The sequence below is a fragment of the Ixodes scapularis genome, unplaced genomic scaffold (assembly GCF_016920785.2).
Source record: "Ixodes scapularis isolate PalLabHiFi unplaced genomic scaffold, ASM1692078v2 PGA_scaffold10__122_contigs__length_95168666, whole genome shotgun sequence".
In the NCBI taxonomy this organism is placed as follows: domain Eukaryota; kingdom Metazoa; phylum Arthropoda; class Arachnida; order Ixodida; family Ixodidae; genus Ixodes; species Ixodes scapularis.
The window spans coordinates 33,389,453-33,412,000 of NW_024609836.1; the positions used below are offsets into that span (position 1 = coordinate 33,389,453).

General features: G+C 50.7%; 1 protein-coding gene across 1 annotated transcript; it reads right to left on the bottom strand.

Annotated features, from left to right (window-relative positions):
- Positions 1–16,239: 16,239 nt before the first annotated feature.
- Positions 16,240–17,979, bottom strand: LOC121834851 (the record flags this gene model as incomplete). The annotated part of the gene is made up of 1 exon (XM_042288746.1): positions 16,240–17,979. A coding segment is annotated over one exon (1,740 nt), but the record flags the coding sequence as incomplete, so codon positions are not given.
- Positions 17,980–22,548: the final 4,569 nt, after the last annotated feature.

Genomic DNA, 22,548 nt, shown 5'->3' on the forward strand with positions numbered 1-22,548 from the left:
ACCTGACCGCACTGCGTCCGTTCACCAGGAGATCACACAGAACCGCCAAGTGGCTCGAAAAGCTCTTTACTTACTCGACCGTTCTCTTGCCCTCGTCGAAGAATCTGACTCGCGAGCTCGTCCCTTGGTTCCTTGCCGCGTGCTTGGCCTGTTTTTGCGTTCTCTACCTTTTCCACTGCACAGGGGTCTTCACGATTCTTATTAAATTGATTTGTAAAATGTTATCGTTTTTTGCATTCTATTTTTTTGTGGCGACCTCAAAAATTGGTGTGATAAATTTGAATTGACGAAGATTTGTACCTGCAAAAGCTTTTAGGATTTTTACAAATTTATCCGAAAACATGAAACCCCATCGATAATGCTTGTCATTTCGCTCCGGCTTGGTGCTCAGTATCCCGACTCAATATTAAGCCAACGCCTCCTGTACTAAGATGCCTGTCATGAGAGCGGCGCGCGTCCTGCCGAGCTCTCTCCCTTTTTTCTCCTCCCTTTCACCGAAATGACCGCGACGGGCGCTGCCAACTGGCACTAGATAGAGTGCCTTCATACACACGCGCGCTTTTGCTTGAGTGGTGACATCTCAGCCATTTTTCCGCCCGATCGTTTTTTTATGCATTTGGAAGTGCGCCCAATCCGGTGTCACTCTGCTCGAGCGCCTAGCTTTGGCTAATGCATAGACGCCATTTTACCGCTCAACTCATGCACCGAGTGCGCGAGAGCGTCACGCGCTGGCACATTCAGGGCAACAATAGATGTCTTCACCCTGGGACAGACAGACATGTAGGCACCCTAGCACTAGAGAGATTTAGTAGATCGTTCCGATACCTTTGATGGCCCCGATAACGATACTATGCATGCGCAAGGGAGGTGGTGGCGGACTATCGGGTATCGTTATCGGAGTCATGGGAACGATCTACTAAAACTCTCTACTATCTAGAGTTCCTCGATATGCTCCCCCGAAGCGGAGCAGAGTTGCGCATTTGTTTTCCCCGCGCCGCTACGCCGCTATTCGCCGAGATCCATCACGTGAGGAGCAAAGCATCCGGCGCCGTGCAAGAAAGCCAACTTTACGGTCCATCCGCCGACGTTGCTCGCGCCCCGACGTATGTTCTTCTGCTTTCGCCTCCTTCTCCTCTTTTTCTGTCTTCCATGCGCGGCGCCGCTATTCGCCAAATTTAGTCACGTGAGGAGCAAAGCATCCAGGGCGTGCGGGAAAGCCGGCGCTACGGCCACCCGCCGAGGCTGAATGCGCAACTCTGCTACCGTAAATAGCTACATACAGGAACTCTAGCACTATCGCTCGCGGCCCGAGAGCGCGGGAGATTTGACATCTGCTATTGTGATACCAGTAGGGGTGTGCGAATAGTGCTTCAAATCAAATAGTGCAGCGTCATCCCCGGCGTTAACAGCGCCGAGAGAGCCGGTTGCATCGGGCTTTCCCGACTGCATCTTCCAACACAATTCAAATCGGAGACATATGGAAGAAGCTCATTCACTTACGCATACTAGGGTTAAACTCGTTTTATTAATGAGTTTCGGTTTAAAGGACGGACAAGCGAAATGGAACCTGCGACGTTTGTTGAGAGATTCTGAGCTATTTCCAAAGGTCGTTCATCCACCAGGAGCGTGGCAAAAATCCACGATGTGTCCCCTTGAGCGACGCTGCTCACCGCAGAGGTCTCCATGCGTTTCGCCTTGCTTAACTGTCAACTGATGGGTACGACTTGACGAGCATTCCTGTGACTTTCGTCGAACTCTGTGCTTGAAATGCGCCTCTTCCAGGTGTCCCTTGTAGAAAACTTTGCACGTGGCTTTAGCCGAGCTTGCATTCATCAGGTGAAAGCATACATGTGCAAAGGATACAGGGTTTCTTTGATGCTTTCGCCCCATTACTTGTGGTTGCAGTGTAACTGGGCACTTCACCTTGTTTCCGCATCTGGAGTTGCTGGCTGGCGGCAGACTTTGTCTTCAATGCGAGAGTGTAGGCGCAGTCGATGGTGATTTTCCGTTCCACTAGCAAACATTGAAGGTGGGAATACTTGACGCCACAAATAAATCGGTCCCTCAGCATCACCTCGAGCGGTAGCACAGCAGAGAATTCTCTCGCTGGGGCTTGTGGGACCTGTCGAGTCTCTCGGGGTGAACTGGCATTTGACACGGGCACGGCTGTCGTGGGCGTTGCCGGAGAGGGTGTGGTCGGTGTGGCCGTCACTGTGCCGAAGTTGCATTCGGCAGCGATTTTTCGCAGTGCGGCCCCATACTCCGAGATGGAGTCTGTCGGTGTTTGGTTTGTTCCATTGATGGAATTTGAACCGACTGAGCAGTTTCGTTGACTTGGGGTCGTGGTGTGCATTGAGGCGCTTGATGATCTCTTCAAACTCAACTTCCGAAAGCTTTTTGGGTGCGAGAAGGGCTCGTACGGTGTCATAGATTAATTAATTGCGGAACATCGGGAGGACGGCTTGCATTTCAATCACTAACTTCAGTTTCCACCAGAGGAAAGCTTTAGAATTCATCTGTGATGAGCGGGCAGAGTTGCCCATCCTCAGGGGTCCAGAAACTTTGTTTGAAGTTTGGATTTAGTACGAAAGTGTGTGTGGGTCCACAACTCCTTACTCGAAGACCCTTGGGAATTCTTTTGACAGTCCTCGAGTCTGTAGGAGTGACTCGGCTAATTGAAGGACACTTTGAATAGTAGTGCTTTGTGTTGTGTTAGACAGTGGACAAGAGCAAGGCTGTCCTTTCTCAAGCTTAGACAAAGAGGGTTACAGTTTGTCGTCTTCTTAGAGCCCCCCCCCCCTCTCTCTCTCTTTCCGAATGCGCAATAGACCTTTCCGAAAAATCCGATGAAACCTTGCAACAAGGGGAATTGTGGGACTCTTCGAATGTACGCTCGTGCTGGCTCAAACGCTTCATATATCGTGGTAGTAGCGCGATTCACTCTTTATTATCATTAGGAACTGAGAACACGCAAAAAAAAAAATGAGTGTGCGGTAAAAAAAAAAGTTCATCGCACCCTCTGTTTTGCTTTCCTTCTGCCTTCTCCGCGTTTTGAACGTCAACTTCGTCTACGCTTCTTGGATAATTCCTCGTGTCGTACATCTTAACGTCGCAGTGCATGAAGCAGACGCTGGGGAAACCACATATTTGCGGAAAGGTCTGTTGCTCGTGCATCAGGTAGCTTATCGAAAGCTTAAAACCGGTTCCTTCCGAGCAGTCTTGCTCCACGTCTTTTTACGATCAGCAACGGTGGCTCACGCTCCTTTCCCTTGAACCGCGTGGAAAAATTGATGCATCTCAGAACCACCAACTTCCGTTGTGAATATGTTTGTAGAGCGGTTTAAGTTTAAGTCTATGCTGCTTTTCCAAGACGACATATTTTCTTTAGAACATTTGTGGACCAAGCAGTTCTAGTGTCAACTTCTATGCAGATGGGAATTTCATTTAGTTGAACTTCGACGATTTCTGCCCCTGTTCAATGAAGTTAAGGCTCTGCCTTTGACCTGTTTTATTCCAGACGATGACTGGATCCTGCTTTTGGAGCAGGATCCAGTCATCGTCTGGATTTGGCCATCTACTGACGGCATGCATGTATGATGTGTCCGTTTCCACCACAGAAATGGCATGTTCAAAATTATAGCTACTTGTGCCGTGCGCAACATTTTCTAGCTGTACTCGGAGATGTTTTCATTGCGGCAGGGTTGTGGCTTGGCATTGATGAGCCGTTTCATGCCTTATGTGGGTCGTGTTTGTCAATGTGGCAAATCTCTGCCGTCTCCGGAGCCCGGAAGTGTGGGGTTTCTCGCTTGTGACATACCCCGCAGCAATCACAAGTTGTTGAGCCCTGTCAAAAGTGAGATCTGGTGTGGCGAGAAGGTGTCGCCTGAATGGCCTCCTCGCGTACCCCACAAACTAACCGGTCACAAAACTTATACGAAAATGATGTCTGCTCGCAGTGCTGAGCGACACGACGCAGCACAGCAATGTAGTCAGGCACAGACTCGCCGGCAGCATTTGTTGAGCATGGACCGGTGATCAGTTACCAATGTCCTTAGCCCTAAGTCTCTTCAAAAGCGGAGAAAAAATAAGACATTGAAAGAAGGGCATACACGGAGGGTTCACATGCGTGGCAGAAGACTGCACGCTTCATGTCGTTGTTCACTAACTCGTCAGGCAGCAAGTAGAATCAAAAGTCCAGCTGCTCTCTAATGTGTTTTCATTCTTCTCATGTGAATGCTGGGTGCCTCCCCCGTTGTTCACGCTCATTGCCACATGTTATGTACACAGGCAGAGGTTACATCCATTCAAACTGTCTAGATTAATGAAAGGAAAAACAAAGCTGCTCATTCGAATAAATACAATCGAACGTCTGCTCTGTGTCAAGGATTGTTGGGTGCGATTTCGGATCCGACGCGAGCTTTTAAATCTCTGCTTATTTTGCAGCCGTGTCAGTCTCGGGCTCTTGCACACGAAGATTTGCGTCGCCGCGAGCAACGGTGATGCGATGACAACGTACAGGCGAAATAAAAATGCTGGCAATACTTCAAATTGAGCTTGTGGGTCAGCGTAAGCGTTCGTGACGACAGAGCATCTTTTCGTATCGAAAAAGGCAAGCGTTCATGCATGCCATGGTTCACATCCACCCCGTCGGCGACGAACCTGCTCTGCAAGAATAAAGTCTACACCAGCGGCGACATCGAGAGAAGGCTCGACTTCGGATACCAGCGGTAGGCGTTGGTAGCTTCGCTCTTATCAAGCGATATGAGTTGGGAAGGCTAATAAAAAGTGCTTGCGCCATTTAAGCACTCCTGCACACGGACGATGCAAGACGTTGCATACTGCGGGCATCACATTGTAGCGTCAACAAGTGTTCAGTCCCTCGCGGCACCGCGTTCACAGCGTCTCAGCCGCGACTGCGTCGGCCGCGTAGGCTTCCTGTTTCAAGAGTTTTAGGCTTCAGCTGCGACTGCCTTGACCGCGTATGCTTCGTGTTTCAGGTAGCGGGCGCCATGTTTGCCTGACCACAGCAACGCGAGTGACGTCATGTCACGTGACATTTCACAAACCAATAAAACAACTGGTTTCGGTTTGGAGCGAAAGTGACGTCATGCCACGTGACATGACGAATTGCCTCGCCGGAAGTGACGTCATGTCACGTGACAAGAAGGCGTGGCCAGGTGCTGTACGGGATATGGTTTGCTTATACGCCGCCTGGCCCGTGCCTCGAGCATGTCTACAACAATGAATGGCGCCCCTTTTCCCAAGATAGAGGGACTTTACGTGCCCATGGGTCGACGAGTCACCTGCCGGCGCCGCTTGGAACCGTAGTGAAAGAGAAAAAGAAGGAGAGTGGAAGCGAACTTTAACGGCACCGTCGCGAGGAGCGGGCTATCCTCACCTGAAGAGTATTATCTTATACCGTGCGTGGAAATGGCACGCTCCTCTAATAAACCGACGTCGCAAAGCGTTCGGCGCATGCGTGACGCCGCCATAACTTTAGTTCATAGGAGGTGGTCGGCCATGCATGCTAGGGCTTGTGCCGTCTCGTGCTCTACACGCGCAGGGCTCCGGCGAGTGTGTCGCACGCGCAAGGAGACTTGAGTTTCCTCGAGGCATTGCCGTAGCGGTGGCGTAGCCAAACTTGTTGGTGAGATCGGTCTATTGTGCAAACAAAGGCTCATGCCGTTTTCGGCTACCGCTCGTGATGGTGTGCGTAGGATTCTTGCAAGTGCGTAAAATATAATTTTCGCCCTTTGATATAAAAACTTACTCGTATTCCCATTGCCAACCGTTTTAACCTAAAAAAAAACAAAAAAACTTTCAGCGTTTCCACTCTGGCGAAGAAGGAACACCAGCGGAGCTGTCAATGGAAAGCAATGGCCGGCCGCAAGTCGGCAAGCCGGAGTGGAAAGGCTGCCGCCATCTATGAGTGTCGGCGGAAACCAGATACGTGGCTTGCCGCCCTCACTCATTGATGGTGGTAGGTGTCCAGAGTTCGGTGTCTTAAGTTTTTTGAGGGGGACACAATCCTGGGAATCTAGCCCTTAACAGCTCCCCTGTAATATCATCTTTGTGAGCACCACGAAATACTTACCACTTATCACTGGATAAGTCCAACAAAGTGGAGTCTTAAATCACCAGCTTCGAGCCACATTTTTAATACCTAGTGATACATGCCGCAGATTGGCATGTGATACATGCCAAGCCAAGATGGCGAATGCGGAGGACGTGTGTGCCGACTGCTCCAATAAAATCTTCGGCAGGCAGCAGTATCTCGAGTGCTGCGGCAACTGTGGCCAACGGTTTCATTGCAAATGTATCTACATAACCGCGGAAGATTACGATGTGCTTATGGCAAGCGAACGGAGCAAATATAAATGCAAAACTTGCACTTGGCGGCGAAATTCGATAAGCGACACCACCCCTTTTAAGAAAGATGTTGGCGCCAAGGAACCAGCGGTACCAGCGGTGGCTTGCAACGCGGATACCGAGAACAAGCTTCTCGGCCTCGTGGAATCGCTGCTCGCAAGAGTAGACAAGCTGTCAGCGGTGCTGTCGTCTCAGGGGCAAGTGATTGCTGCGCTCCGAGATCAAAATGGAGAGCTACGAGCCAAGGCGATCGAGACGTTAGACGCCGCGAACCAACATCGCGCTGTGCTTGAAAATCCCCCCACCGTGACCCCACCTGAGAAACAACAGGCTACGTTCGCCGGCGCTCTGCAAAAATTGGCAGAGCCGGGCAAGTTGGCCAGCACTGCGCAACGCACCGTGGCGCAAGGAAGCGGTACGATGACAGCTTTGAATCCCCAGTGCCAGTACTACATCCCACAACAAGAAGGGCCGACAGAGCGACATCAACGATGCTACGACAGATGAAGCCAACGATTGATTCCAAGAGGTTAGACGGAAGAAGAGCACCATGAGAGTCGGCAAATGCAAGTCGTCGAGCATCTCAAGTGCTCGTCGCCCGCGGAAGTCTCTGTTTGTAATACGCCTTCACCCGGATACATCATCTGAAAATGTTTGTGAACTGTTGGCGTCAGTTCCGAGGTCACCGGCTTTGTGTGCCCCAGGCTGCGAAGTAAGTTTGACACTTATTCATCCTTCCACATTGCTGTAGACGACGACAAGTTGGACGTCATCAGCGACGCTGAACTGTGGTCTGAGGGTTGTCTATTCCGTCCGTTTTACGGTCCGCTAAAGGACATCATGCGTTTTGACCAAACGAGGAGCCAACCCAGGAACGGCGATGAATAATGAACGCAAACTATCTTTGTATTACCAGAATACACGTAGCATACGTATAAAGGCTGCGAAGTTCATAGAAAATTGTATCGCTTCTGAATATGACATATATTGTATAACTGAGACATGGTTGCGGGAGGATATTCCTAGTACCGAGTATTTTCCGTCCCAGTTTTCAGTCTATCGTGGGGACAGAGATTACAAAATGTGCAATCAAATTCACGGGGGCGGTGCTCTGATAGCAATCCGAAGCTATTTAGAATCATATAGCCGACCTGATATGGAAATGTACAAGGAATCAGTGTGGATCGAAATTAATCTTCACGAACAACCGAATATTCTTCTGGGGAATTACTATTTCCCTACGCAATGCGACTTTTCCACCTTTAGTTCTTGTATTAATCACGCTTTGAGCATGATAGACTTCGAAAAATACCGTGTTTTTATTACGGGCGATTTTAACCTGCCTGGTGTGAATTGGGACACTGGTATAGTAAACTCGTCCAACTCAGAGGTGCGAAGGAAAGCGAATGATTTATCTCAGCTTGCGAACTACTTGGAACTATACCAAAAAAAAATTTCTTGTCAACTACAAAGGCAACGTGTTGGATTTGTTCCTTACAAATGATAACGAATGTATACTACAAGCTAGCGCCCCACTTGTCCTTGTTGACACCTGGCATGTCCCGTTTGAAGTGGATTTGAGTATAGCTGATAACCAAGGTACAGCATGTCCGCAAGCGACTGCTTTTTCTTATGCAAAGGGGAATCACCTGGGGCTTTACGAGTTTCTTGCGAACACAGATTGTTCAGTCATTACATCAGGTAAAGATGACGTGGATAAACAAGTACTAATGCTTACAGACCTAGTGACAACAGCTATGAAGATGTTCATTCCGGCTTACGTACATGGTGTCACAAATCACTACCCTTCCTGGTTTTCCCACGAATTGAAACATACAATGAGGAAAAAGCTACGTTATCACAGACATTACAAGCAGACTAATAATCTGTTCTGGTACGAAAAGTTCAAATCGGAGCGAGCTTTAGCGAAGAGTCTTTATCGTCGTGACCACCGAAGCCACACTCAAAGTGTTGAATCAAGCCTAAAGCAAAATCCGCAAAGTCTTTAGAAATATACCAGGAACTTCTCGAATAACAAGAAAACGGCACAGAAGATAACACTATCTAACGGTTCGGAACATATCAGCAGTCCGAGCGACGTCTGTCAAGCGTTTGCAGATTTCTTTTCTGCTATTTTTGATTCCACGGGAAGTATACGTCTCAAACTTGCACCACTGCCAGACCAGGAAAACGTATACTTATCAATTCCCGAGCTCAGCATTGACGACGTTTTTGCGGGGATTCGGGCTTTACCACCTAAGAAATCGGCTGGAGCCGACGGAATTCCTTTGTTTATAGTGAAAGGGTGCGGTGACGTGTTAGCTCCGATTTTAACTTTTATATTTAATCGGTCGTTGAAAGATAGGCTTTTCCAACTGCATGGAAGTACTCTCTAATTGTGCCAATATTCAAAGATGAGTTGGCACTAACTGTCAGTAATTATCGTACAATTTCACTGATCTGTTCGTTTGCCGAGGTGTTCGAAAAGGCCATGCATTTTCATATTATGCATTTTTGTTTCCAGATGTATAAACGTGGAACAACATGGTTTTATGCCAAATCATTCTGTGGAAACAAACTTAATCGCGTTTACGGAATTTGTGGGTGCCAAACTAGGGTCGAAGCAGCAGGTCGACGCAATCTACTTTGATTTTTAAAAAAGCATTTGATCTAGTGAGCCATTCACTACTAGTTAAGAAACTTGCGTCCTATGGTATCTCCTTACCACTTTGCGAATGGATTCACAGCTATCTGCATGACAGATGGAATTCTGTTTCATACGGTGGTGCACAATCAACCGCGTACCTCTCCAGATCGGGAGTCCCGCAGGGTTCTAGCCTATCGTCTCTGCTTTTCAACATCTTCGTGAACGATATTTGCTCATGCATAAATCACTCGGAAATGTTACAATTCGCCGATAACGTTAAGCGTTTTCGAGCTATTGTTGACATTTCTGAGTGCGATGAATTACAGCAAGATATTACAGCATTGACAGACTGGTGCAAGGACAAGAAGTTGGTTGTCAACCCGGCTAAAACAAAAGTCATACCTTTTTCGAGAAAACATTTCTTTAACACCTTTGACACCACTTTGAACAAGTGCTCGATTGAGCGCGTTTCAGTTGTACGTGATCTAGCAGTTTTCTTGGACAGTGAATTTAAATTATCTGATCATGTGGTATACATGTTACATGTTACCGTACTTTGGGCGCGATTACCAGAATGACTCGAAACTTTAGGGGATATTCTTGCGTTTTGCATTTGTACCCGATCCCTCATCCTGTCTAAACTGGATTTCTCCAGCGTTTCTTGGAATCGTTTAAACCAGACAAACTCGAATGAACTTGAAAATGTACAGAAGAAGTTTGTTGGAATACTTTACGATCGTTATTTAAACAGGCGAATTTATTTCAGCCAAGAGCGATTGTTGAAGATTTTAAACCTGCATTGCCTCTCCGAAAGGAGGCAGGCACGAGACTTCTTATTTTTACACAAATGTCTTCACGGTTTCATAGATTACCCCAAGCAAACCTCATCCGTATTCATTGCTGTACCTGGCAGGTCTCTTCGCTCCCATCGTGTTTTCGGTTCCTTTGAGCCAAAAAGCTTCAGACCCATTGAGCGTCTCCAGTATAATTTTAACATGTCAAATGTCGCAAACACGCCCGAAGTAGACATCTTTTTGCGGGAAAGTTTTAGTATGAGGTCTCTGCTAGTGCTTTTATAATGTGACGCTCTCTTGTATCAGTCTTTTTAGCAAACAGTGTTGTTTTCAACTTTATGCACTTTTCTCATTTACATTTATATTTCACGTTTTTGTTTCTTCAAATTATGCATGCGTTTGCGTGCATGCTTTTTATGCAAAACTGCATGTAAGTGTCAACGGTGCATCCTTATGTAGGCCTACGGGCTGTTTAGGGGCACCGGAAAAATACAAATAAATAAATATATGATTTATGTCTGTGTGCGTACTTCACGGCGCGACGTTCGTGGATTATGTTTTCAATGATGTGTGTTCGTACGTCACGGCGAGACGGCATAAAAGTTAATTGCTGAATGTTGTCCTGATGAGCATGAGGACCCCACTCTTGTTTGCTCCTGAAAAAAAAAAAGCTGTTGTTTTATAGGTAGGGTGGCGTGTTTTCCGGTAAATCCGATAAACTCCGAAAAACATCCGCCGGTAAAACTTTCGTCAATTCGGATTTCTCCAATAAACTACGAAATTCAATGTACCAATGCCAGGGTCAAAAATAAAAACGGTAGTTCAGGTTCGGTCAATGTACAGGTCCTACGAAAATTCCAGTCAAGTTTTTTTTCAAATCTCGGACAATTAACAAAAGAGATCTCACCTCTAATCTAAAGATTCATTTAGAACAACAGGGTATTGAGCTTTCGGATCATGACAGAGGCCGCTGTTCCGCTTTTCAGTTCAAGCCCTACTACTATTTCTGTTTCTTAGAGGAAGGAGGGATTTAGTTTTTGTAACATTGAAAGCTATGACCCATACAAATTTTATACACGAGGGAAGAGGGGGTGGGCAGTAAAGCTTAGATATTACACTCTTTGGGGTAGTGCACAAAAGCACCCGATGTCAAAAGCCTCGTGTCAAATACCCCGGCACAAACACCCCGTCCTTTTTGCCCCGCTTTTAAGAGCCTCCGTTTCAGAAGCCCATGACGCGGACCCCCCTGTCAGGTGGTCGGGTCATCAACGTGGCGGCGGAGCATTCTGCTTTTAACTAAGAGATAGAGTGCACGCGAGCTTGTGCAACGTAATCATGAGGTACTGTACCAGGGACTCAAGTAATGAATAACTGGATAAATCTGCGGTTCTTCAGGCGTGCACTAAACACATTCGCGTCTTGCGACGTTAGAAGTGAAAGTACGCAGACGATCTCATTCACTGGTAAAACGTTTGAAGTTACAGATATTACCAATAAGTATTGAACCTAAGCTTTCGTCGAGTTTAAAGCACGCACGGATTCACAGTTCCGACGAAGTGGTTTCTGTCAAAACTGTTAAACCGCAGCTTAAGGCGCCATCATTTTTGCACCACCAAACACTAGTTCCGTTCTTCTTGCGTCGTTCTAAAAAGATATTTGTACTGAGCTAAGTAAATAAAGTTAATAACTCTGCCTCTGAGTACCCCTCTATGACAGCGGAGTGCATCGCAGGTGATGCAGATTGACGCAATCGGCCTCTTATACGTCATTCCAAGTTTTCCGGCAATTGAAGTTAACCTTATTTTGTTTTCTTTTTCAATTACAAGGTCCTTGTAGGCGCTCAACAGATTAAGTTCAGACATGGAACAATGCTGATTGAATCGCGAAGAGGGTGGTACGGGGTAGTGAGCAGGGAGCTTTCGGCACGCGGGGAATACGGGACAAGGTAATTGAACGCGGGATTTTCGAAACGTGGGGCTAACGAAGCGGGGCTTTTACGACAGGGATTCTGCACCCGGGACATTCGTGCTACACACTCACTCTTTTCCATTCTACCCCGCATGCCGTGGGGGAGGTTAATGGATAGGATGGGTTAAATATGAGCTTCCCGGCGACTACTTCCAAGAGGTTATTAATTTTAAGATGTCGGCAACTATCGAAGCAACGCTTGTTTTCAAACTTTGTCGTGGGACAAATTGGCATTGCCTATGGATGGAAAAGCGTCAAATAGAAATTCAGAGCAAGAAATATGAATTGATAGAAACCGCGTACTCTTGAATCAAGCATACATGAAGCTCGCGGATATTATATATTTTTATTTTTGAAAATATAAAACTGCAAATTTCAACTCCAAATTTCGGAGTTGACCACCATGAGCAACCAACTAGCCCAAGTAAAGTTCTAACATCTTCATCCGTATCTTTGTTTTCTTGCCGAAATACTGCCGAACCACGGACTCGGAACGCTTAAAACATGTCTTTATTAGTCGACAGAGCTCAGCCACCATAAAGGTATGAAGCCACGCTATGGTGGGCCAGAAGGGGAAGGCGTGACGACCGCGCTTTGCGAAAGTAACTCAGTAATTCAGCATGCGGAGCTGTGGTGGTTTATAGACGCTTTACACACGCGCCAGAATGCAGCCGCCATTGCTGACCTTCTCTTGTTTTACCGAGATACCGATCGAGCCACTGAAATTGGTGTGGACGAGCCTCCACAAAGGCCAATGTTGGGGAGAAAGACAGAATAAAATCTAGGATGGCAATGACCTAGCCTGCTATGGTAATAATGAAGTGAAGTAAACGTAATATGAAGAAACAAAAACTGAAGGTCAGTTATGGCGGCGCCCATGTACAGCTGCTGCAAAGCGTCTATAGCGGGGTAGTGAGCCATCGATTATTGGATAGCTGCGCCACCCAGCGCTGCAGGAAATAGAAGGTAAAAGAAGTACATTGAGGGTTTTCAGCACACCATGACTTTACTGCAGCCTGTCTTCACTGCATGGAGCTCAATGTGCCGTGCCCACGGTAAAAGAAACATATTTCAGTGTTGACTGGCCGCTCTTCCCGCTTTGAGCGCGCGAACGGATCGTGTTCAAAGCTAGCCTCGCACCAGGAGTGGTTGGTTCCGCGCCGCCGCGGAGGGCGCTGAGGTATGAGTGGGATTAGACTTCCTGCATAGGCTCCCTCCGAGAGCCAGAGTTGCGCGTCTGTTTTTCACATGCCGCCGCGCCGCTATTCGCCGAGATCCGATCCCGTGAGGATCCGGATCAGATGCCGTGCAGGAAAGTAGACGTTGCACGCGCCCCGACAGTACGTTCCCCTGTTTTTGAGCGCGCCGCGAGCCTCAAACGCGCGGCGGCGCTATTCGCCGAATTCAGTCATGTGAGGAGCAGAGGTCGGCATTTTAGGTCGCCCTCACTCACCCTCACCCTCACAGCCACACTCACCTAAGCCCCTCACTCACCCTCACCCTCACAGCTACACTCACCTTCAGCCCCTCACTCATCCTCACCCTCACAATCACACTCACCTTCAGCCCTTCACTCACCCTCACTGAACCTCACGGCTCTCACGCACTCACTGCCCTCACGGCCCTCACGCCCCTCACGGCCCTCACGGCCCTCACTCACTCATGGCCCTCACGCCACTCACCGTCCTCACCTCCCTCACTGCCCTCACGGCCCTCACCGCCCTCACCGCCCTCACGGCCCTCACCGCAAGCACGGCCCTCACGCCCTCACCGCCCTCACGGCCCTCACCGCCCTCACGGCCCTCACGCACTCATAGCCCTCACCGCCCTCACCGCCCTCACGCCACTCACCGCCCTCACGCCACTCACCGCCCTCACGCCACTCGCCGCCCTTGCGGCCCTCACCGCCCCCACGCCCAGAGGTCGGCATTTTAGGTCGCCCTCACTCACCCTCACCCTCACAGCCACACTCACCTAGGCCCCTCACTCACCCTCACCCTCACAGCTACACTAACCCTCAGCCCCTCACTCATCCTCACCCTCAGAGTCACACTCACCTTCAGCCCTTCACTCACCCTCACTGAACCTCACGGCCCTCACGCACTCACCGCCCTCACGGCCCTGACGACCCTCACTCACTCATGGCCCTCACGCCACTCACCGCCCTCACGCCACTCACCGCCCTCACGGCCCTCACCGCCCTCACGGCCCTCACGCACTCATAGCCCTCACGACACTCACCGCCCTCACACCACTCACCGCCCTCACGCCACTCACCGCCCTCACGCCACTCACCGCCCTCACGCTACTCACCGCCCTCACGCCACTCACCGCCCTCACGCCACTCACCGCCCTCACGCCCCTCACCGCCCTTGCGGCCCTCACACCCCTCACGCCCCTCACGTCACTCATGGCCCTCACGCCACTCAGGCCAGCTTCAGATGGGGCAATTTCGCCCAGAAACTTTACGTCGCAACACCAGCAACACGGGCCGCCCGTGATCACACGCAGCAACCAATTGCTGCAATTTGCCATTGTCATCATACAATTTTATTTTTCTTGCACTATTTAGACACAATTACGCGTTATAAACGTGTTTTTTTATGCATTTAAATCACGTTAAGAATACTAATGCACCTTTCTGAAACAGTTTATTTCCAAAAAAAACGATCGATTTCAAACCAGAACCAAGTCTTTGGGTGTCATTACCACCGTCCCAAGGTATCACGTGAAAATTTTGCGTCCCTGATTGGATGCAGCCTCTTCAAACGTATTCGAATTGCTCCGAGTTGCTTGCTTATTTCGAGCCGGACCGGATCTCAGCGATTCGTGTCGATCTAGGGAAAGCTAGAGAACAACCCGCCATTAACACCAAAATTGCTGAGAAAGATACTCGATCTGAAGGGCGCCTCACACACTCACCACCCTCACGCACTCACCGCACTCACCGCCCTCACGCACTCATGGCCCTCACACACCTCATTCACTCACCGCCCTCACCGCCCTCACGGCCCTCACGCCTCCCATGTCACTGCCCTCACGCACTCATGGCCCTCACACCCCTCACGCACCCACCGCCCTCACACCACTCACGCACTCATGGCCCTCACGCCACTCACCGCCCTCACGCCCCTCACGCACTCATGGCCCTCACACCCCTTACCGCCCTCACCGCCCTCATGGCCCTCATGGCCCTCATGGCCCTCGTAGCCCTTTTGGCCCTCATGGCCCTCATGACCCTCACGGCCCTCACGGCCCTCACCGCCCTCACGGCCCTCACCACCCTCACAACCCTCACAGCCCTCACAGCCCTCACAGCCCTCACCGCCCTCACGTCCCTCACGGCCCTCACGGCCCTCACCGCCCTCACCGCCCTCACAGCCCTCACCGCCCTCACGGCCCTCACGGCCCTCACCGCCCTCACGGCTGTTCGAGGCGGGGTTTAGGCCGCACGTCCGGAAGCTTCCTGGCTCGAGACGACGTCCATTCCCCGAAGTGAAGAACCCAGGGGTTCAGTGGAGGTGGGAGACTTGGTAACGTAACGAACGGTTTAATTACATGGTAGCGATACAGTCGTCAAATCCGAGAGAACAACGGAGCAGCCTCACGCTCCGCCTTATATAGGGTCCGTTTTCTCCTTCACTCCCCGCCAGGGCAGCAGGTGCGATGCAGCAACCCGCCGTCAAGTGCGACGCAGCAAAGTCCGCCGTCCAGTGCGACGTAGCCAAAGTTCTCCGCAGTTAGGCCATGCCTCTCTCCCTTTCCCGAGCGCACCAACCACCACGCACACACACACGTCCCGCTAACGTCACGGGCGCGTTGAGACTTGTTGCCGCAGGCCCCGTCACGCAGGCGACGGTCCCGGACTCGTCGGGACTCGTTTCGCGCAGGCCCCGACAAGCGGGCGACGGTCCCGGACTCGTCTTGACTCGTTTCCGCAGCGTTGAAACTCGGAAGAAGGTCGCCGAAGGTTCCATTCTTAACAGCCCCTCCGGGGCCAGGGAAACCTCGAATGGCCGGTGATACTATCGCTGGCCTGAAGAGGTGGGCTTGGAGTAGGCCTTGAGAAGATGCTGCAAGCACTAAACAAACTCCCAAACCTCTTACAACGGAGGCATCAGCGGAAACGTCCCCCACAACACCACGCCACACCGCAGCCAAACGCCCGGAATCCGCCAGAGACCCGCCAGACTGGATTACGGATTACCAAAATTTGCCAAAACAATGCAATTTAAAACCTTAGGACCATTTCGGGTATCGAGACCCGCTGTCGCCAAAGCAAAACTCATTTTTCCAAAAAGGTCACTATGAACAAAATAGAAAAGACAAAAGCTTCGCAATTTGTGAGGTCATTTTGGGGTTTTAACGAAGTGCCCCCACTTAGATCCTCATTCCCGTGGATGACGAAAACCTCTGAGATCATCCCTACTCTTTTTGGTGATATCAGAAAAATCTGCTCAACCCATCGGCATTGCTGTTAAATTTGCTTTTCCTCTTTCTTACGCTGAAGTCATAGTGATCGATTTTCACGTGATTTCTAGACGTGAAAATGCGGTCCTTATAGCGCCGATAAAACATTCCGCCTTTTTCATGCCCCGTCACATTGGTCCTGGCAATCTCCTGAGCTGTACCGCGAAACCCTGACACACTAGGGTCGCTCTTCTGCTCGACTGTCACAGACGCTCTGTCTACTCGTAACAGAGGACCAAAGTTATGTGACGCCGGAGCTACGAGAGATCCTTTAATGATCCCGTCTTCCTCCGCCTTTTTCGCCGGCGCGTTGGGACGGCGTACGCTCTCTAGTGCTACGAGGTCGGGCTGTTCTACATCCCGGACCCCCTCATCCCGTTTCTCTGCCTCCAACTCTGGGAGTGCTTGCTCCCCGTCAGCTGCCTTTCGCTCTGGATCACTCGTTAACAAAGGGGCGAGCTGACGCGATTTGGACCTCGTACACGACTGAACTAGTCCTCCTCCCAGTTGTTGACCCCTTTCGCGCAGCAGGAAATCTGACCGGTTAGAAAACAAATAGGGATACTCCAACGGGACTGTTTGCGAGACAGCCGCCTCTGTCACTAGCTCTCCGAACGGGCCAGTTATCCTTACTCTCGCCATAGGCAGACAGACACTGTGCTTCTCGAGCAGCTGCTTGATCCAAACTACCTTTCCAGTAAAGTCGGATGTCGTTACATACGACGGATGAACAACGTCCATCGTCGCTGCACTGTCACGAAGCACCCTGCACGGCTTTCCGTTTACCTGGAGCTCGTGAAGATAGGGACGAAGAAGCTCCAGGTCCCTGTCACTACCGCTCACGTACGAGAACACAACCCGCGGTTTGTTACACCTGGCCGCTGTGTGTCCCGGCTCCTGACAGTTGTAGCACAGGAACGGCTTCCTTGCCTCGAACTGCCCTTTTTGGCTTTTCCGTGCCTCGTCTCCGTTCGAGGGATCTCCGCTCGAGGGATCTCCGTTCGAGGGATCTCCGCTCTTTTCTGGGACCTTTTGTCCTGTTTCTGGCTTCTCGTGCCTTTTTTCTCGCGAGCCGTTTCCCTGTTGGAAGGGCTTGCGCTGATCGCTCCGGCCGGGTTCGCTGTCCTCTCCGCTCAGCTTTCTACGCGTTGCGTACTCTTCGGCTAGCTCAGCAGCCCTTTCGACAGAGTCGACTCCCACCCTATCCTGCACCCAGAGCTTGACTGACTGCGGAATGCTACGAAAGAACTGTTCGAGGCACACACACTCGACTACCTTGTCGCGGCTTTCGTACACTTCCTCGCTCTTCAACCATTCTATCAAGTTGGTTTTAAGCGCGTACGCAAATTCCGAGTAGCCCTCGCTGCTCTTTTTGGATGCGTTTCTAAACCTTTGACGGAACGCCTCGGCAGAAAGGCGATACCGCTTCAAAAGGCTCGACTTCACCTTGTCGTAGTCGTCCGCGTCTATAGTACTAAGGCGCGCGACAACCTCTGCAGCCTCACAGGGCAACAAAGTCAAAAGCCGTTGCGGCCACGTTTCTGGGGCGAAGCTCAACTTCTCACATGTCCTCTCAAAGTTAACTAAGAATAGGCCCACGTCTTCCCCAACTTTAAACGGCTGCAGGAGCTTCTTCATTTGATACGACTCGGCCTCACTTGCTCGTACCGGAGCCCCAACTCTACTGTTCTGCGAGTTTAATCGCTGTTGTTCAATTTCGAGCTCTAGCCTTTTTAGCGCTCGTTCCTCTGCCGCTGCAGCCTGCGCTCGTTCCTCTCTTGCTGCAGCCTGCTCCTGTTCTCGTTCCTCTTTCGCTGCAGCCTGCGCTCGTTCCTCTCTTGCTGCAGCCTGCTCCCGTTCTCGTTCCTCTTTCGCTGCAGCCTGCTCCTGTTCTCGTTCCTCTTTCGCTGCAGCCTGCGCTCGTTCCTCTCTTGCTGCAGCCTCACTTTTAGCGTTCTGAAGTAATTCCCACGCAATTTTAATATCCTCTGCTTCCGCGCTCTCTGAAATTGCTTTACTGATCTCAGATTTCTTCATCTTTTGCTCCACCTCCACACCAAATTCTTCACATAAACAGAGTAAATCTGTTCTCAGTAACCTCATTAGATCCATGATCGCTGCTCTTTAGCTTTGGCTTTGCTATAAAACTTGTCGCGAGGTTGTACACAAACCTAGCGCACGAGTCAAACACTAAGGATTCCCAGCAGTTCAAAATTAATTACCCATAATCTGAAGCCTGGCGAATCTCAAAGCAAAGTCCAAACGCTCACCCACTGATGTAGCACGATGTCGCATGGTCCGATCCCAACTGCTGCCAACCAGTTGTTCGAGGCGGGGTTTAGGCCGCACGTCCGGAAGCTTCCTGGCTCGAGACGACGTCCATTCCCCGAAGTGAAAAACCCAGGGGTTCAGTGGAGGTGGGAGACTTGGTAACGTAACGAACGGTTTAATTACATGGTAGCGATACAGTCGTCAAATCCGAGAGAACAACGGAGCAGCCTCACGCTCCGCCTTATATAGGGTCCGTTTTCTCCCTCACTCCCCGCCAGGGCAGCAGGTGCGATGCAGCAACCCGCCGTCAAGTGCGACGCAGCAAAGTCCGCCGTCCAGTGCGACGTAGCCAAAGTTCTCCGCTGTTAGGCCATGCCTCTCTCCCTTTCCCGAGCGCACCAACCACCACGCACACACACACGTCCCGCTAACGTCACGGGCGCGTTGAGACTTGTTGCCGCAGGCCCCGTCACGCAGGCGACGGTCCCGGACTCGTCGGGACTCGTTTCGCGCAGGCCCCGACAAGCGGGCGACGGTCCCGGACTCGTCTTGACTCGTTTCCGCAGCGTTGAAACTCGGAAGAAGGTCGCCGAAGGTTCCATTCTTAACACGGCCCTCACCGCCCTCACAGCCCTCACGGCCCTCACCGCCCTCACAGCCCTCACGGCCCTCACTCACCATCACTCACCCTCACACTCATGAATTTTCCTGGTTCAGAAACTCACTCACCCTCACCTCACCTGTGAAGATGAGGGTGAGTGAGAGTGAGTGAGGGCCCTCATGAGTGAGGTTTGCCGAGGTATGCCCACGCCCCTCACCGCCCTTGCGGCCCTCACACCACTCACGCCCCTCACGCCACTCATGGCCCTCACGCCACTCAGGCCAGCTTCAGATGGGGCAATTTCGCCCAGAAACTTCACGTCGCAACACCAGCAACACGGGCCGCCCGCGATCACACGTAGCAACCAATTGCTGCAATTTGCCATCGTCATCATAAAATTTTATTTTTCTTGCACTATTTAGACACAATTACGCGTTATAAACGTGTTTTTATGCATTTAAATCTCGTTAAGAATACTAATGCACCTTCCTGAAACAGTTTATTTCCAAAAAAAAACGATCGATTTCAAACCAGAACCAAGTTTTTCGGTGTCATCATCACCGACACGAAGTATCACGTGAAAATTTTGCGTCCCTGATTGGATGCAGCCGCTTCAAACGTATTCGAATTGCACCGAGTTGCTTGCTTATTTCGAGCCGGACCCGATCTCAGCAATTCGTGTCGATCTAGGGAAAGCTAGAGAACAACCCGCCATTAATACCAAAATTGCTGAGAAAGATGCTCGATCTGAAGGGCGCCTGACCCACTCACCGCCCTCACGCACTCATGGACCTCACACCACCTCATGCTCTCACCGCCCTCACGGCCCTCACGCCTCTGATGTCACTGCCCTCACGCACTCATGGCCCTCACACCCCTCACGCACTCACCGCCCTCACACCACTCACGCAGTCATGGCCCTCACGCCACTCACCGCCCTCACGCCCCTCACGCACTCATGGCCCCCATACCCCTCACCGCGTCATGGCCCTCACGGCCCTCACGGCCCTCACGGCCCTCACGGCCCTCACAGCCCTCACCGCCCTCACAGCCCTCACGGCCCTCACTCACCCTCACTCATCCTCACACTGATGAATTTTCCTGGTTCAGAAACTCACTCACTCTCACCTTACCTGTGAAGATGAGGGTGAGTGAGGGTGAGTGAGGGCCCTCATGAGTGAGGTTTGCCGAGGTATGGTGAGGAGTAGAATCAACATGCCGTGCAGGAAAGACGGCGCTACGCGGATGAACGCGCAACTCTGGCTCCCGTAGGGAGCCTATACAGGAACCCTAAGTGGATGAGGTCCCTCCTGGGTGGCCACGGTGTCAGCGGCGTAGCGTGCTCGCATTTTTCACGGTATGGTGGTGTGGTGGTGGTGTATGGCAAGTGGATGGCCTCGTGTTTTGCTTTAGAGCTATGTCGATCACAAAGCAAAAAAACAAATTAGTCGTTTGTACAGCAGGAGTTTAGTCTGCCAGAACATGGCTGCATTGTTACCCACTGTAGATGAACAGCTTAGCCAGTGCAGTACAACTGCTAGCCTGGGGTCTTTAACTTGCACCACGCACGAGTGATACACGACCGGACGCCGGTATGTTGCTCATCCAGATCGAAACGGGCAGGAGTGGGGATTGAACCCAGGATCTCTGGGTTCAATCCCCACCGATCCCCCTTGTGTGGATTACTGGTGCCACCATCATGCACTAAGGTGAACCTTAGCCCGGAGAGGAAGAAGAAAGAGAAGAAGAGGGAAGAGAACACAGGTTTATGGACTGCGACTTCGTGGCGGCGTCGCGGCGGTGAGAGTATAACAAGAAGCAATGAGCGAGGGAATTCGGGACCCCTGCTGGGGAAACAACCGGAGCGGTCGGTTTGGGAGGGACCCGATACTTGAGCGCCATCTATTTCCGTGCGAGTGAAGAGATCGGTGCGCCGAACATTATGTGGCCGCCGCGTCGGACAAAGAGTTATCAGCTTAATGTTTCTTCCACCGTGGCCGTGGCCAATTTCGCTATGGCTGACAAGGGAAATATTCATTCTGTATCAATTCCCGACAGTGATCAACTATGAAGATATTTTCTTCTTTGGTGTTCATAGTGCGGCGGAGTGTCGTTGTGGCGCTGGTGCGGGCACGTCGATGAGAGAGAAACAAGCGGTAAGACACAAGTCGGCCGTGTCTTTCCCACGCAGCTGCGGCAAATATAGGTGAAATGTTTGAGAAGAGCGACCAGAGGAAGAACGTATCAGGGTACATGGAATGCGTAGATACATTAAAACAACTGATAAGACATCATTCAACAAAGATTCATGGTGGCCGAAGGCGACGGAAGCGATGGTGGGATTGAGCAATCCAAAAAAGAGGTGAATCGGCAGCACCGTTTCGCACTCCACACAGGCTCCAGCCACGAAATCTCAGAAAAGTAAAACATGTACCAGGAACAAAAAAAAAAAAAAAGAAAAGCGCTACCAAACAACTGGTACAAAAGAAGCGGCCTGCTGCAGACCTAGATAAAAATTAAGGTAATACGGTCAACTGGGAAAGATGCGCCAAGGAAGTTTTGGAAATACCTGGGAACCCTGGACGGCAGGGATCAAACTCCAGTGAATATAGACGAACGACATGGATATGTGGTGGACACTCTTGACCAGTGTTTCACAGAATATTTGATGGAAGTGTTCGCACCACACGAAACGGCGCCGCACCAAACTATCACCACAGACAGCAGCACGGAATGTACTTTCGCCAGTCCCGACGAAAAGATTGGCCTGGTGTCATCTGTACGTGCTCTGACCCATGTCAAAAGTAGCACGGCTCCTGGCTTTGACGTGACAGCAGCATTCGTCCTCAAAACACTACAGAGGGATGCGAGAGAACACCGGGCTGAGATCTTCACCGACATTCTCGTCGGAAGACAGCCTGTACCTAGAGATTGGAGGCGAGGAAAGGTTGTGCTTGTTCCGAAGAAACAGAAGATTGGCGCTACCTCCGGAACTACAGGCCCCTTACTATTACCAGCATTATGTACAGGGCTTGCGCATGCATCCTGAAAGAGCGCATGACAACAGGAGTGGAGAAAGAGGGTCGTCTCACCGAGCTCCAAGGAGGGTTTCGTCGTGGCCGGCGACTGGAAGACAATGTGTGCACCCTCACACAGTGCATTGAAGTGTCTCGAAAAAAGGAGAGAAGACTACTATGCACCTTCTTAGATGTCGCTAAGGCCTGTGACAGCGTTCCACACGACCAGCTTCTACCAAGTCTCGAGCAGCTCGATATGCCGACAAAGTGCACCGAGCTTATTAATCGCTTATACACACGCAACATGGTGACAGCTAGGAGGGAGTGGTCAGATCAGAAGAGATCGTTGTAAGACGTTGATTGCGCCAAGAATGTTCACTCTCGCCGCTTCTCTACATGCTGTATGCCGCG